General features: G+C 38.1%; 1 protein-coding gene across 1 annotated transcript; it reads right to left on the bottom strand.

Moving 5' to 3' along the window:
- Positions 1 to 5,255: 5,255 nt before the first annotated feature.
- TNFSF18 (TNF superfamily member 18) lies at positions 5,256 to 16,915 on the bottom strand. Its single transcript, XM_017866912.1, has 3 exons — positions 16,693 to 16,915; positions 9,822 to 9,852; positions 5,256 to 7,604 (listed from the first exon to the last, which is right to left on the bottom strand). The coding sequence occupies exons 1-3, from the start codon at positions 16,912 to 16,914 to the stop codon at positions 7,258 to 7,260; spliced, it is 600 nt and encodes a 199-aa protein (XP_017722401.1). The 5' UTR covers position 16,915; the 3' UTR covers positions 5,256 to 7,257.
- Positions 16,916 to 17,599: the final 684 nt, after the last annotated feature.

A 17,599-nucleotide genomic window follows, 5' to 3' on the forward strand; every position in this document is an offset into this window, starting at 1 on the left:
AGAGCCCGTGTAGCTGAGACAATCCTAAGCAAAAAGAGCAAAGCTGGAGGCCTCACACTCCCTGACTTCAAAGTATACCACAAGGCTACAGTAACCAAAACATCATGGTCCTGGTACCAAAACAGATATATAGACCAATGGAACAGAACAGAGGCCTCAGAAATAACACCACACACCTACAACTATCTGATCTTTGACAAACTTAACAAAAACAAGCAATGAGGAAAGGATTCCCTATTTAATAAATGGTGTTGGGAAAACTGGCTAGCCATAGGCAGAAAACAGAAACTGGACCCCTTCCTTACGCCTTATACAAAAATTAACTCAAGGTTGATTAAAGACTTAAATGTAAGACCTAAAACCATAAAAACCCTAGAAGAAAACCTATGTAATATCATTCAGGACATAGACATGAACAAAGACTTCATGACTAAAACACCAAAAGCAATTACAGCAAAAGCCAAAATTGACAAATGGGATCTAACTAAACCAAAGAGCTTCTGCATGGCAAAACAAACTGTCATTAGAATGAACAGGCAACCTACAGAATGGGAGAAAATTTTTGCCATCTATCCATCTGACAAAGGGCTAATATCCAGAATCTACAAGGAACTTAAACAAATTTACAAGAAAAAAATAAACAATCCTATCCAAAAGTAGGCAAAGGATATAAACAGACACTTCTCAAAAGAAGATATTTATGCACCAACAAACACATAAAAAAAAAAAGCTCATCATTACTGGTCATTAGAGAAATTCAAATCAAAACCTCAATGAGATACCATCTCACGCAGTTGGAATGGCAATCATTAAAAAGTCAGGAAACAACAGATGATGGAGAAGATATGGAGAAATAGGAATGCTTTCACACTGTTGGTGGGAGTGTAAATTAGCTTAACCATCGTAGAAGACAGTGTGGCAATTCCTCAAAGGTCTAGAACCAGAAATAACCTTTGACCCAGCAATCCCTTTACTGGATTTGTACCAAAAAGATTAATTTACTCTACTATAAAGACACATTCACATGTATGTGTGTGGCAGCACTATTTACAATAGCAAAGACTTGGAACCAACCCAAATGCCCATCAATGATAAGCTGGATAAAGAAAATGTGGCACATATATACCATGGAATACTATGCAGCCATAAAAAAGGATGAGTTTGCATCCTTTGTGGAAAAAAAAAAGAAAAAAGAAAATGTGGCACATACACACCATGGAATACCATACCATGCAGCCATAAAAAAAAATGAGTTTCTTGTCCTTTGCAGGGACATGGATGAAGCTGGAAACCATCATTCTCAGCAAACTAACACTGGAACAGAAAACTAAACACCACATGTTCTCACTCACAAATGGGATTTGAACAATGAGAACACATGGACACAGGGAGGGGAACATCACACACCGGGACCTGTCAGGGACTGGGAGGGCTAGGGGAGGGATAGCTTTAGGAGAAAAAAGAAAGAAAAACTCTGCCATTGGTTATTAAATAAATGTTTTTGCCTTGGGTTATTGTAAAGGCAGTTGCTTCTTGGTGCATCTATTCAGCAAGTTTAAAACAAATCGGATTCTATCCTGCTTTAGTGACACAAGGCAAGATAGTATATTAGCCACTTTCCCTTAGTGCAAGTGAGTTAAGTTTCCTTTCTTTAATTGCATTAACAGTGTTCCTGAGAACAGATTTTGTGGAGGAAGGGGAAGAACACTTGTGAACAGTAAGTGATGGGATGGGAGACAGTGAGGAAAGGGAGGCTGAGGGCTTTGCCCCTTGGACTCTGTCATACAAAATGCACAAGATAATGCTGTTTATACATTAACATAAACACCCAGATACATTTTTGACTCATTTATTTTCAACAGACTATCAAGGACTGTGAGCCAGGCACTGTGTCAGATGTGGGAATCTAGGTCATCAGAATCTTCTCAGAGCCTAGCCCGTTAGACAAGAGCTACAACCAAACTACAGGGAGAGAAGACAAAAAGACTGTCTGTATCTTCCATTCTAAGAAACTAAAACCAACCAGTATACACCTCAGTCTAACTGAGTCTGTGTGCTGTTAAGGCTCTATGTGAGAGGCATACCACTCCTGTGGTGTCCTTGAATAACACCAGAGCTGGATGGAAATGATCACCTTGAACACTAAAATCTGAGATTCCCATTGTGATTATGTGATTGAAGAGATAAGGGAGTTGGTTTAATCTAACAGACCCTGTCCATTGAATTTTTCTTTTCCTATTGTCAGACATTTCCTAAGATCTTTCTTTAAGGCAGGTCAAATAAAACCTCTGATGTACTTGTTCAAACAACGTAATTGGGTTCACCACTACCGCTATGTGTTGTGTCTCGGAGTCATAGCTCAAATAAACTGTTTTGAACTCCTTAAAGTTGTCTACTGCTATCACAAACCAGTAGCTTCAAATAAGATAAAGGAAGAGTCTGCATTTTGCTACCTTGCACATTAAATCTGCTTAGAGCTCAGCACAAGGAAAAGTTTCTTTTTCCCAGTAAACAGTGTGCTTTAAAAAATTAGATTAAATGATTTTATTTCCTTTATAAGGGAATAAAACGATTTCCTAGTGCTGAGCTCTAAGCAGATTTAATAAGCTCAAGATAGCAAAATGCACGCTTCCATTTATCTTATTTTATTTATTTATTTATTTTGAGACATAGTCTCACTGTTGGCCAGGCTAGACTGCTGGAGTGCAGTGGCGTGATCTTGGCTCACTGCAACCTCCACCTCTGGGGTTCAAGCGATTCTCCTGCCTCAGCCTTCCAAGTAGCTAGGACTACAGGCGCGTGCCACCATGCCCAGCTAATTTTTTGTATATTTAGTAGAGACGGAGTTTCACTGTTTTAGCCAGGATGGTCTCTATCTCCTGACCTCATGATCTGGCTGCCTCTGCCTCCTAAAGTTCTAAATTTCTTACATTTATCTTTTTTTTTTTTTTTTTTTTTTTTTTTTTGAGACAGAGTCTCTCTCAGTTGCCCAGGCTGGAGTGCAGTGGTGTGATCTCGGCTCACTGCAAGCTCCACCTCCCGGGTTCACACCATTCTCCTGCCTCAGCCTCCCAAGTGGCTGAGACTACAGGCGCCCGCCGCCACGCCCGGCTAATTTTTTGCATTTTTAGTAGAGACGGGGTTTCACTGTGTTAGCCAGGATGGTCTCGATCTCCTGACCTCTTGATCCGCCTGCCTCAGCCTCCCAAAGTGCTGGGATTACAGGCATGAGCCACCGCGCCTGGCCAGTTCTTACATTTATCTTATTTGAATTTACTGCTCTGTGATAGCAGTAAACAACTTTAAGGAGTTCAAAACATTTAGCTGAGCTATCACTCCAAGACACAACACATAGCATTTTTTCTCTAATTTTTCTTGACTATCAAGAAATTAAAAGCAATGTTTTATGTTAATTAGTAATAATGTTCTTAAGTCTAACTTTTCTAAACAATGGTTTTCTTCCTCCTCTACCTTTCATTTAGCTCTGTTTTATTATTGATTCTGTGATGATGGTTTGGAGGTTTTTGTATTCCTGCATTTTATTACAAGCCCTTAATATTCTCTTTAGACATATAAGTAAAACTCAATGTTAAAATCTGACTCTTATTGACAGTTTCAACGCAGACACAGTATGATTGGTACCTGGTTACCAAAATGAGAGTAAGACAATTTCTCCTCCTGCAATATGTAGAATTTGTAAAGGGAAGTAAGTTCCCTCTCTCCACTCACTTGCAAACATTTCACCCAGATGAAAGATCAAATGAGGGCCGGGTGCTGTGGCTCATGCCCGTAATCCCAACACTTTGGGAGATCAAGGTGGGTGGATCACTGGAGGCCAGGAATTCAAGACCAGCCTGGCCAATATGATGAAATTCCATCTCTACTAAACATACAAAAATTAACCAGGCCTGGTGGTGGGAGTCTGTAGTCCCAGCTCCTCAGGAGGCTGAGGCATGAGAATTGCTTGAACCTGGGAGGAAGAGGCTGCAGCGAGCCGCTGCACTCCAGCGTGGGCGACAGATTGAGATTCTGTCAAAAAAAAAAGATAAAGGCCAGAAGAGGGAGAAGAAGGTATCGATGACCACACTTAGAGAGAGCTGTGGCCATTCTGTGAGTCCTTACCCACTTTCTTTCGCAGGAAGAACTGGGAGAAATGAAACTTTCTAACCCGAAGCATGGTAAGGGAACTTCAAGGGAATTTCTAAAGTAGCTTTGAAAAATATTTCTTGCAATTAGGAGATACAAAGAACTGTTGCCTGCCTCCACCTGATATAGCTAAAGCTGATACTGAACTAGTCTGACCCCATCCAGAAAATCTGTCTGGAAAAAAAAGGCCAACTGCTTGGTAGTGAAAACAGGAGAATCTTGCTACATTGAGGTGGGCTCACACTCTCTTAGTTTGTAGGGGAAAGGCATGTGTACAAATTTCCTATGCATAGGTGGAGACTCATGGAAGAGTCATAATCAGTGGAGTGACTGTCACAGAACTACAAGTAAACCCTAGAATAGGCATGCATCCTTTTGGATCAAAGAGTAAATGTGTGCCAAAGCATCATTTGTAGCTTCTACCTGATGTAAATCTTTAAACTGTTAACTTGTCAGTCAATCAGATTTTTACTTCTCCTTCTCTCTAATAAAAATGTGTCCTTCCAAATGAAATTGCCTAATTGGGATGGAACACAAAGGCAGGAACTTCATTTTCAAAATACACTTCATCTAAGGAGTTTGTTGACTAGATTACATCGCTTTTCAATTAGCTGCCGTCTTCATGAGCAGAGACTTAATCCACAGTCAAATAGCATGCTCTTATTTGATGGGGCAAAATGGAAGGTAAAAACAGTGTGAGAAGGGTTGACGATGACTTTGATGGTGAATGTGGGCAGGGTGGAGAAAAGGAGATAGGTGAAAGTCAGAAAGTGAAACTGTCTGACTAACTCATCAGAAATGGGAACAGCTATGATGAAAAGCCTGTTGCATCCAGCTCTCACTTCTGCTTAATACTTGCCAAACAGTGTTTCATATGGGCAAAGATTTCTGTGATGTACCTTTGTGTTCCCTGGATTACTAACTCTAGTCTGATGACCCACAGATAAATCAGCTGCAATCCAGTTATCAGCATGTTTTATTATAGATTTAAAATGCAAACTACTATGTGGAGAAACAGGAAAACAGTATACATTGAAAACAAAGGCTAAAATTATGACATCAGGAAAATTTAAAGGTCACCTTTCACCTTTTGGTAGTCATCCCTGTAGCTGCAGCTGCAGTGACCTCTGCTTGCCCTGAGAAATCACCAGTATGTCAAACTTTTCCAATTTCATTTTCTACCTTAGTCTGCCATGATTGTCCCAGGAATGAAGCGGGGGCAGAGAGGAGTCATTAAGGAGAGTTTCACAGTGGTGTGCTGGTGAACTAGCTGTCCAACAGGAAAATGTGTAGTGTTTGCCAATTTACATGGTACAAATACTCCCACCATAGCCAATTTCAAGAATACCTATAATTAATAACCAGAGTGCAACATTCCTGAAAAGTTAATAATATGCACTTATAAGCTAGCACCAGCCCACTCCAGCACATATTGCCAATTGCTTATAACACAACAAAGATCAGGAACACCAAGATTTTATATGTGTATATATATGTATATATGTATATGACACACTTTAATTTCCTGAGAAGATATGCAAATGCAACAGAAACAAGCTCTCCAAGTCTTTGGCCCTGTAGCTACTCAGCAGATGTTTTTTAAAAAAGACTTACTAAGAAACAACCTGGCCTCAGGCTTAGCATGCTCCTGAGCAATTTTTGTTACACAAAATACCAAAAAAAAAAATTCTTTTAAATAGCTTTACATGTAATATTATTTAACATAATTCAGCTTTTCACAAATACCCATAAATATTTTAAATTTGTTTACAATGTAATATTATATACCTTTCAACAAGAACCTGCAAGTAGCTAATTTAAGAGCCCAAAATTTTGAATTAGTGCTATTTATTATTTTAGAAGTTAGCACATTTGACTAAGATTACTAAGATGGGCTCTGCAAAGTGAAGAGGGGAATTTGGTTGGTATAAGGCCTGAGCAGCATCCTGGGTTTCCCTGATCCAGGCAGGGAAAAAAAAAAAAAGTTTGCTGGTAAAGGAAAGATCTGTTGTCGCTTCACTCTGCTCACCTTGGGCTAAAGGGGAATACGCTTCTTGAAAAGTGACTTTGCTAAATTTTAGAGTCTTATAACACAATAGCAGAAGTAACAATTCTAAAGCTGAAACAGAGCAATGCAGCGGACAACCCATTGCCTCTTGTAGTCACTTGTCCTATGATTTGAGGCAAGTTGGCTATGCTATGCTACCACATTCTCATCACTAAAATTTTCCCCCAAATGCCTGCCCAATTAACTTCATAGAATTGCTACCTGTTATACGAAAGCACTTTGCAAACTGTGGAAAGCTAGCTAAAAATACTAAATCATTACATGACATAATCCAGTAATGTTAATACCATTCTGGGGTTAAACCTAATGATTACTAATGGTTACTCTTTCTTTACAATTAGCAATGTTTAAACGCACACACCAACAGTAAGCTCTCACAGAACTCTACATGAGGGTTCAGAATGACTCCTTTGATAAGGCTTTTTAAAGCACCCTACATCCTGAGGAAGATAAAACAAAGAGAAATTTCCAGATAGCGTACATTCCATTTTATGCCACTTGTACCTCTATTCCAATAGTTCTCAGAGTGTTCTTTATCTTCTAACACCACCGTATCTAAAGTAGGGTGTGGTAGGCATATCTGTGGCCATCCTATCAGTCTACTTTTTATTGGGAGGGTCTCAAAAGACGGGAGTATGAGAAGAATGAATTAGAGCAGCCCAAGAATATGAGAACAAAGTCAGGCTACTGCCCCAGATCCTTTTTGCATACCAGGTAAAACTTCCAAGGGAATAGAACTCCATTTTTCCACTCACGAATTCAAGATTTAGACAGAGATTCTTTGAAAAGCACATGTCCTCTGTCATCTATATTCATTTTATCGTGGATTAATGAAGTATCTCTGCAGATCTAACCAAAAGTCTTTGGCTCTTCCTCTGAGTCTCATTCAGATAAGCATGATAGATGAAAATTCACATACAGAGGAGTTCTGTTTGCGTTGATTTTTGTAGACAGACAAACTCTAGAAATTGAAAATCTTCTCCCTCCAATCCACCCACTGACACCTCTGCATGTGCTGAAGGGAATGAGATCAAATCAAGTCTCTAGGAGATGAATTGGGGATTTGCTAGTAAAATGATACCCCAGTAGGTATTATTTTTTAGAACCTGATTCTCAGAGTTGAATATCAAGTCTATGGTATCCCCAACATGCAATTCATAAGTCCCTCCTACATTCTGGATTTTAGATTTGTTTGTTAGAGTTTGTATCATGTCTTTGTTTTTATACAGCCGTACTTCAAAAGGAGCTACATCATTGTAGTTTGCATTGGGAGCCACTTGGCCATAAATTAAATATAAGCCATTCTGAAGTATCTCCAGCTTCCAGTCAGACACCTTATTCACGCAAGGAGGTTCAGAAGATGCCATTTGCCATTTTGAGGGTAATGGTCCTATAAGAAATATACGAGGGAGAAAAAAGATGAAAGCATAGTTATTTCATTATTGCATCCTTTTCCAGATCGTAGATTTACCACGTACATGTTGTTTCTTTACCTGATCTACACTAGTTCTTTTCAAGCTGAATTTTTCTATTTTAAGTACCTATCTACTCCTTGCTTTAGAGAAATTGAAAATCCAAAGAGTGTTTCTTGCTTGGAGCATCCTAAGGAAAAGAATTTGGAATAGAAAAATGAGTTAGGTGACTCAGCATCTCTTGTCGATTAATATTTGTAGGAAATAGAAAGGAGAAGAAAAGACTAATGGAGAAAGAAATCACAAGCCAAAATTTTGAAAACCAGGGTTGGCAGTCCATGCCTTTCCATGCATTTTCTGTGTAAATACCACTGGCTGTTTTACCACTTTATCAGTGAGGCTTTCCTTAATTAAGCTGTATTAAAAAGTGTTCTCCTATCACTCTCTCCTTTTACCTTGCTTGAGTTTTCTTCATAAAGTGTGTCAGTGTCTAGGATGTTATAAATTAAATTGTTCATTTGTTTATTTTCCATCTTATATCACCTTGAATGTAAAATTTTTTAGGACAAATATATCTCTATTTTGTTCATTCCCATATTTTCAGCACCTGAAAAAAATCCCTGGTACCTGGTAGATGTTCCATAAATATTTATTAATTGAATGACACTTCCATGTTCCTGAATTAGATGCTTTGTGTCTAAATTATGACTCTTCTCCTCTGTTTGTAGGTATATATCATTTAAGACCTACTTAGGATTCATTAAATAAACCCCCCAAAAATAGCTAATGGTAAATTTATGAGTTTATAAATAGAAATAACTTGACTATTTAAATATAAGGATCCCTAGCGCAATACTGTCCCAAAGGGTAAAGAAAAGGTGAAGACCTAATCATTCATTTTCATTAGCACATATGAAATTTAAACGTTTGTTTACTTGGTTTTGCACATCAGTGTGATCTCACAGCCCCAGGAGGTGCTTTTACTACCCAGAATGCTTATCTGTTCTGCAATTCTCCGTAATTTTTGTCCTTTGTCCCATAATTAAAAAAGAAAACTTGATGAGAAAACACCCTGGAAGAGGTAACATTTTTACTTCAATTCTCATTCATATGAATGACTAATATAAGACTCTGAAGGTAGATTCTGGGGGAGAATGAAAGAGAGATCACTAGAACAAAAGGCAAAGTCACCCTGTATCGCCAGTGAGCTCAGAGCCCAGTAAATTTCTTCTTCCTTGACATGTCATAGGCAATAGGCAGGTCACCAGAAAGAAGTGTCATTGACTTTCCTATTTAATTCTGTGAAAGGGGGTCACTTAAAGACCACCTTAGCATCACTTGAGTTTCTCAACTTTTACCACATTAAGGCAGAATTTCACACATGCCATGCATTCCATTCCACTTACTGGCAAAACAAAAACAAAACACAAAGAAAGAGACAAGCAAAAGGAAATTGTCTAATTCCCACAAGCCAAGGAAACCTACTGGTTTAAACTATATAGGAACACAGGGGTTGCAGAGTTAACTCTAGAAATGGTCTGTTCTCAACTGAAAATGTATGTTTGGCCTGAAACCTATAAACAATTTTTTTAAATGTGTTTATCTGAAATTTTGCGTGCATTCTAAGAGTCTAAGTCTCATTGTAACTGCAAACTGTGGTGTGTTTTCTAAGCAAATATCAAGTGACTACAAGGGAAAATGACTCAGAAGCTAAGCTTAGAAGAGAAAGGAGTAGAGGAAATGGCCACTCTTCCAACTCTCATTGCTCTTCTATACTTTTAGAAACAACAATGGCACTCTCTCGTATACTCCACTGGACATTAGCAATGTGTGAAACGTGAGAAAGACTTTAAGGAAAGGTTGTAGAAATATGAAACTTGTTGTGTTTATTAAAACACAGAATTAAAAGTAGATCCCTGGCTCTCAGATTCATAGGCCGGTAAGAGAGATGTTCATTCCTGGCTAGAGATGCAGCCTTCGATATAAGCTTTATCAGGGCATGGGCTTCTTTTGCCTGGTTTACCTCTGAAAGCCTCAGCTCTTGGGAAACTGCCTAGTACATGATAAGTAATTATATGTAGTAGCTGAAAAATGAATGGAAGAAAATGCAGGTTTTCTTGAGATCACTGACACCTGCCTTCTTGCATCAAAAACTAAGAAAAGTAAAAGAGAGACATGCAAGATAGGTTACTCACCAAACTTAGCCATGCAGGGCTCTTTAGCAGTCTGTTGGGGAAAGAAAAGATGAATTGATTAGGATGATGACAGTGTCATTAACTTTTTTGGTTGATTTATTTAGAGCTTTGGATTCCTGAAGCAAACTACTGTTCTATAACCATAAAAAAAAAACCCTCCCTTCAACATGTCTCAGCCCTCTCAGCCTCCCTTTAAAGTTGAGTGGCTCCATCCTTTACCTTTTATTACCTAGCTTCCCCTTTGGGTGTTTTAGACAAAGGTCAAGATCTAATTCCATTACCTAATCTATACCTACAGAACAACTATTTGATATTGGACCCCCCCAGCCCCCCCGCTTGGACTCTTAAAAGTTTTTCAACAAAATAGCAGTTTCCACACCCCAGTGACTGAACAAGGTTATCTATTGGCACGGGAAAGGAAAATAATGAAGCTTCTGTTTATGTTTATTTTTATTTAAAATAGTAAATTAAGCCCTAGAAATATTTATAACTCAGATTGATGAAGCCACCCGTGTATAATATTCAGATGACTACATGTCATATACAGTATCTGAGATACCCTGAAAAACAGTTCCAAGTTTCAGGCTATTGCAATGTATGGCAGTTCACATGCTACAAGATGCCATCAGTGTGTGGTTAATTTTATAAATACAGGTAGTTAAATGCTAAATGCTCAAAAATACTTTGTATAAATTAAGGCATAACCACAAACATTTTTTGTATCTTCCAAAGTTTATTGGTTTCCTAATGGCAAAGTGCTTAAAAGACTTTTTGAACTTAAAGATGTTGCATATTTTCCTTTTGTGGTATTTCTCTGGCTGCTATACTAGGAACAAATTAAACAGAGGCAAAGACAAATGTAGTGAGACTAGCTAAGAGATCATTACAGTCATTCATCTAAGCAAAACAGCATGGTGCCTCTGACCAAGGTGCTAGCTGTGGAGATGGTGATACTTGGCTGGAAAATAAAGCCAACAGAAGTTCCCAACATGGATATGGGGTAGGGAATGAGAAGAGACAAAGATGACTCCAGTTATTTTAGGCCTGCATAATTGGAAAGATAATTATTCACTAATATGGATAAGATGTAAGAGGAATAAATGGGGAGGGGAAAAATCATGAGTTTGGTTTTGGACATGTTAAGTTTGTGATGCTTATTATAAATCCAGATAAGTGTGTCAAGCAGGCAATTGGATACAGGAGGCTGAAATTTAAGGAGCTCTGATGATATACATTTAGGAGCCTTAAGTTCCTAAGTGATGCTTTAAGGAGTGAGATTGTGTGAGATCATCAAGTTAGTGGGTGTGGATGGAGAGGAATACTGGGGCATTGTGATGTTTAGAGGTCAGAGAATGAGAAAGAACAAGCAAGAGACAATAGAAAGGAGAAGTTGAGTCTGAAAGGAAACTAGGAGAGTCTGATGTTTGGAAGCCAAGAAAAGAAAATATTTCATGCAGGATGAGTAATCAGCTGGTGTCAAATGCTGTCAATAGATCAAGTAAGAAGAGTACAGTGAATTGACTGATAGATTGAGCAACATGGTAGACACTGGAGTTCTTGACAAAATTAGTTTCTGTCATATGTGAAGAGGGCAGAAACTTAGAATAAATTTAAGGGTAAATGGGAAAAGAGAAGCTGGAGGAATTTTGCTGTAGGGACAGTAGAAAAAAATGAGTGGAGTTTGGATGATGATGAGAGATCAAAGAGGTTTTTGTTGTTGTTGTTGTTGTTGTTGTTGTTATGTTTTAATATGAGAGAAATGGCAACATGTTTTTCTATTGCCATTTGATGGAAATGTTTCTGTAAAATGGATGAGGCATAATATGTAAGAGCAAGGAGAGAACTGTTGGAGCAATGTCCCTGAGTAGGTAAGATAGGATAAGATTTAGTTCATAGATGGCTTGGATAGGTGTATGGACAATTTATCCACAGTGACAAGAGAGAACAGCAATATACCTGGACACAAATGCCAATGAGTTGGTGATACTGGAACTTCTTTCCTCCCTACTTCTATTTTCTCTTGAAATATGGAGGCAACGTTATCAGTGGAGAGTGAGAATGGGGAAGAGTTATTAGATGTTTGAAGAGATGCTAAAGATGTGAAATCGTCCAGTAAAGGAGAGTGAATGGATGGGAAACGTGGGTTGTTTCCAGAGCAACACTGAAATCCACTTGAAGGCAGTGGCTGTGAATTTAAAGTAAGACCTTTCAACAAGTTTTATGTTTTTCTTCAGATACATTCAACAGTGAAAGACACAGAGCAGTTGGATTTAATCAGCATTAGAGGTTTTCCATAGTCGAGCTTTTGTCATTAGAATACAATGGAGATAGACAGAAGCAGGTGAGTGAGTTTATACGAAGGAGGTGTTAAAACTGTAGATCTTGGAAGTTAGTTGTGTAAGGAAAGAAAGAGAGGCATCCATCATTGAATGATGGATTGAAAATTCAGTGGTATGACATGTTAAGAATATCCAAAGATGTGTTCTTCCATTTTAATCTATATTTGTTTGTCGGGTAATTTTTCAGTCATGACAGTCAAAATCATGAAACAAGGTAAATTAACATATCAAACTTCAAATTGCTGTATCACAAAGTGTTAAGATAAGATTTAAAAATAAAATAAATGCATTTATCAAATTATTAAAATATTTTTTTACTTATTTTAGAAATGTTTATATTATATATTAATGCAATCAAAAAGTCTGAAAGTCACTATTCTAGGAAATAAATTTTTTGATTCCCTACACTTGTTTTTTTTGTTGTTGTTTCTTGTTATTTTTTTGAGACAAGGTCTCATTCTACTGCCCAGGCTGGAGTGCAGTGGTGTGATCTCAGCTCACTACAGCCTCATCCTCCTGGACTCAACGAATTCTCCCATGTCAGCCCCCTGAGTAGCTGGGACTACAGGTGCATGCCACCATGCCCAGCTATTTTTTTGTAGAGACAGGGTTTTGCCATGTTGCCCAGGCTGGTCTCAAACTCTTGGGCTCAAGCAATCTACCCGCCTCAGCCTCCCAAAGTGCTGGGATTATAGGCATGAGCCACTGTGCCTGACCTCTTGCAATTATTTCATCCTCATTTTGGTGTTTCCTGGAAGAGATGTTGAAATTCAATTTAGTTCAACACATGATAGGGATATGACAAAGACTCCCTGAACCCCAAGTTCCTCATCTGTAAAATGGGAGAAATAATAGCACCTAGTTTGTTGAAGTTGTTGGGGTTAAATGAGGTCGTTTTAAAGAAGGGCTTTGGGGCTTTGCTGAGATAGCCTGCCTGGACCTGTTCAATAAATATTAGTTGTTTGGGTGATGATGGTGATTGTAATGAAGAATTGAACTACAATTTAAGCACACATATTCCCAACATTATACAGCATTGTAAGCACGAGAAACAAATGTGATTTTTGGTCCTTGCCTCTCAAGAAGTGTATAATCTTTCTAGAAAGACATGATTACACACCCAAAGCAATTTGGTAACAATCTAAATATGAATGAGTGCCAAAATACATGCCACAGATAGTATCTGCACCATCTACTAGCATGTATGAGATGTGTTCAGAGAAACCTAATGCCATAGACAACCTAAGGCCAAACTAATTTCCAGAGTCAGAAATTCTGGATAATATACTGCAGGCTGCTTAATGTCTATTTAGTGCTACAGAGACCATCACTGTGATACTCCTTAATTATTGCCACCACTAAAAATCCATCTAATTGCAAAATCATCAATTTGGCTGGGAGATACTGTCTTTGATTGAGAGAGTGATATAGGTAGGCAAAGAATATCCATATTGTGAAACGATCTTGTTAAATTTGTGCCCATTATTATCTCATGAATAGTAATGGGGCAAATATTAATCACTACCATCTCCTGGGAGCCTACTATATGTCAGATACTCTACTGTCTCATTAATCCTTACCACAACTCTATACAAACTAGCTTGCTCATTTTGCAGATGAGGAAATGAGGATGACAGGCATTAAGTAACTAGCCTAAGGTCATGCAGCCAATGAAAGGCAAGAATGAGATCCACACCCAGCCTGTCTGGGTAAAAACTCTCACCCTTACCACTCTGTGGGGGAAGTTTCTATTTATAATTCTTCTGATGTTTGGAAGTAGTAAATACCCACTTTTAAAGACACACGTGGCTTAGTTATTTTTTCTAGAAGGATCAGTTGCTTTTGTAACCTCATCTTGATTTAAGGTTAGATTTACATAGTTGGGCTCAAAATGGCCAAAACAATCATTCTTTCTCCAAATCAACCCCAATCAAATCCTCAGTGAAAGTAAAATCTGCTCTGCTTTTAAGTACAAGTACAACTTCCCCTTCTAAAAGTATCCTTCATTTTATTGAAGCGGGAGACTCTGCTGAACATTTGACTTCTTAGTGATAACTCCTGTGAGGTTATTTTCACTGAGGGATTGACCAAACTCCTTGGACTCACAGCTATCCTTTTAGTTAAATATTTTCTCAGAGAAGAGAGAAAAAAAGAAAAAAATTGACCCAAGGAGCCAAGCTTCCCATCTAACACTTTTAAAGTGTTACACTTTTTTTTAAGTGTACACTTTTTAAAGTAGTGTCTAGACAATCTGGAAAGTGGACTTTGTATATAAAAACTAGAGTGGAGACCAAAACAAAACTTTAAGGTTCATGGGTATTATGAGAATGTGGAAGTGGCCACATCATAATGACTCACTATCTGCCAGCCCTTCAGACCTCTCTTCCAGAGATATTTATTTGTGGTCAATAGGGAAAGGGAAGTGCAGGTAAGTGAAAAGTGAAATGTAGAAGCTAATATCATGCATGGTGGGCCAGGCCACTGGCTTTTCCCATAGAAACAAATCCTGCAAGTTTCCTGTCAGAACAATATTCTAAAAACATTTTATACTTCCCTAAATTTGGAAGAAACTCTGGGTTATCTTTAGAGGCAGAACCTTTCACTGAGAAACTGGATCTAGGAGAGAAAAATCAGAATCAGAGCTCAAACACCTGGGACTAATCCAGTTTGATTCTGAACAGAGGTGTCCTAGATGATCTGGCATTATTAGACTTTCCCTTTGCAAGAACTCCTGGGTGCCTTTGGGAAAGGCATCTGTGCATTCATTCCCGAGTCATATGCAGGAACTGATGATGCTTATATTCAGTGTTCTTCAGGGTTATCGGGCTAATTAATCTTATAATTTTTAGAAGAAAGAAGCACTTCCAAATTTAAGTTATTGCTATTCTCACCCTTCCTCTTCAGAAATCTAGACACAAAGAATTTCTGACAATTATTTCTTTCAGCTTCACTGACCCAGAAAGTTCACACTTCTGCTTGATACATTTTTTTTTTTTTTTTTTTTTTTTTTGAGACGGAGTCTCGCTCTGTCACCCAGGCTGGAGTGCAGTGGCCGCCCCCCGGGTTTACACCATTCTCCTGCCTCAGCCTCCCAAGTAGCTGGGACTACAGGCGCCTGCCACCTCGCCCGGCTAGTTTTTTTGTATTTTTTAGTAGAGACGGGGTTTCACCGTATTAGCCAGGATGGTCTCGATCTCCTGACCTCGTGATCCGCCTGTCTCGGCCTCCCAAAGTGCTGGGATTACAGGCTTGAGCCACCACACCCGGCCGATACATTTCTTGAGAGAGCAGGATTGTAATTAGAAATGCCTCTGTTGCACATAAGCCTTGTATACAGTTATGGAATACAAATTAATGGACTACTGTGGAAAAATTGGCCAAAGCTATGCCTACGCGAAATTAATATCCATAGGGGACTGCTTCCTCCTGCATCTTTTCTCAATTACTTATCTTAAGTGGTAGAACTATATCTTTGAAATCTTCGCTGATCAGTTCCCTTAAGAAAAATGTTTCTGCAGTTACATTTCAACCCTTTCTCAAGATGGACGTATACCACTTTATTCTACCCAAAACTTCGAATTTTACAATTTAACCAGAAATAGGCTAAATCCTGAAATAAATAAAGCATTTCTTATTTTCTTTTTGGTCAGTGCCATATGGTCAACTGTGAGGAAAGTTTTTTTAGTAAAAAACCAAACTTATCTCCATTCCCAGTGTACCATCCCATTCTGTAGGCCCACAACTTGGCCTGCATCTCAATGGGAAATTCCTGACAAGCATCAGGGGCTTCCCAAATAGATATGGGCTTTCTCCTTCCTCCCTGAAGTCTTCCCTGATCAATTCAACCTAAAGTCATTGTTCCCTGCTTTTGAATGGCTTAGGCATTTATTCTTCATACTATCCCTAAATAAATTCTTAATCACTGCATTTTATAGCTAGAAGAAACATCATAATAAATCTATTCCCCTACCACCAGTTTTTTTTTAGATAAAGAATCTGCAAACTAGAGAGATTAAATGTCTTTATCAAATTTATACAGCTGGTTATTAGGAGACCCAGAACCAGAATCCAGATATTCTTACGCCTAGCTCAGGGCCATTTCCCTCCTCAAAGACACACAAACCACCTGTCATTTACTTCATCCCGTCTTTCACTATTTTTTTAAGTCTTTTCCATAAATAAGACTATAGCTTGCATCCCATTCCTTGATATTCATTCATATTTTTACCTTTTTTATTCTACCAAGAGCTATAGAAGAGGGAGAGAAAAATACTCCACAGGCCCCTGTCAATTGGCTTAACTCTAACTGAGTTCTGCATCTAACATTTAGCATTTTCTGATACCTTTTATTTCAAAATTTTAGCTAAACTTCAAAAGCCATGTCATGACAATATTAGAATTGTATTTACATTATGTATATGCATCTCTTCCTTCCAACTATTGCTAACAATACTGAGTGACAATGATAATAACTAGAAAAACAAATAGAGGATTATAGCAAATAGCAATCTTAGGTACAATTGCCTCCTTACCTCTAGTTGGAGAAAAATAAAGATTAGCCAACTGAAGGAGCAAAGAAAAAGGAATATAGCTATTGAGCAAAAGAGCCACAGCTTCCAGGATGATCTCTGAGTTCCTTGAGTTCTTGAATGACTTAAAGGCATATTTTCCAAGTGGCTCAAACACATTTTTGGAGAAATAAGAGCTGTGGAAAACAAAAATTCACAAGTGATGGGTGTAGGATGCAATGTCATGTTTTGTAGCAATATGGTAATTAGTAGTGGGTGTGGAAGGTGGAGTTTTCCTTCTGTCACTGTGTTAGAAAATGATACTCATAACTTAAGTGCTGACTTTCATTTGGCACAGGGTCAAATACAACAAAAGGAACGGAAGGCTGAAAGTCAACACAAACTTAGAACATAGAAAAAAAAAAGCACAAGGGAAGTTCAGAGGGAAAAAATTTCTCTCCTAAATCAAAAGGCAGTACAGTGCATGTGTAGAGGAACCTTGGGAGAATACAGTGGTGTACTCCCATCTAAGAAAGTATTCCATATTATTTCTAGATAAGAAAATTACTTTTTATAAGAAGAAAAAAGTTTGAGATTAAGACCCCATTGTACTCCAGATATCATGTACATGAGCGGCAGTGTTAGGAAGTTGGAGAGGCTAGGATCTCTAGTTTGGAAAAAACAGAGTTTCAATCAAGTCAGCATCTTGTATACCTTAAATATATACAATTTTTATTTGTCAATTATACCTCAATAATCTGGAAAAATAAAATCTATACTCATAAAAATGTTTCATCCATTTCTAGTGTATGGAATGCATTCATTCTGAGATATTCTCTAGAAAATATTAAGTGTGTTACAATAATTTAATAAAAAATTGTCAATACAACAAGCTCAATTTTATTTTCATCATTTTAACTCTGATAATCTA

Source organism: Rhinopithecus bieti, unplaced genomic scaffold (assembly GCF_001698545.2).
Source record: "Rhinopithecus bieti isolate Rb0 unplaced genomic scaffold, ASM169854v2 scaffold_1853, whole genome shotgun sequence".
Classification (NCBI taxonomy): Eukaryota; Metazoa; Chordata; class Mammalia; order Primates; family Cercopithecidae; genus Rhinopithecus; species Rhinopithecus bieti.

Coding starts and splice junctions, on each gene's coding strand:
- TNFSF18 (XM_017866912.1), bottom strand. CDS start 16,914: ATGACATTGCATCCTACACCCATCACTTGTGAATTTTTGTTTTCCACA. Junction 9,853..16,692: donor TTATTTTTCTCCAACTAGAG/GTAAGGAGGCAA, acceptor TTTCCCCAACAG/ACTGCTAAAGAGCCCTGCAT. Junction 7,605..9,821: donor GCCCTGCATGGCTAAGTTTG/GTGAGTAACCTA, acceptor TATTTCTTATAG/GACCATTACCCTCAAAATGG.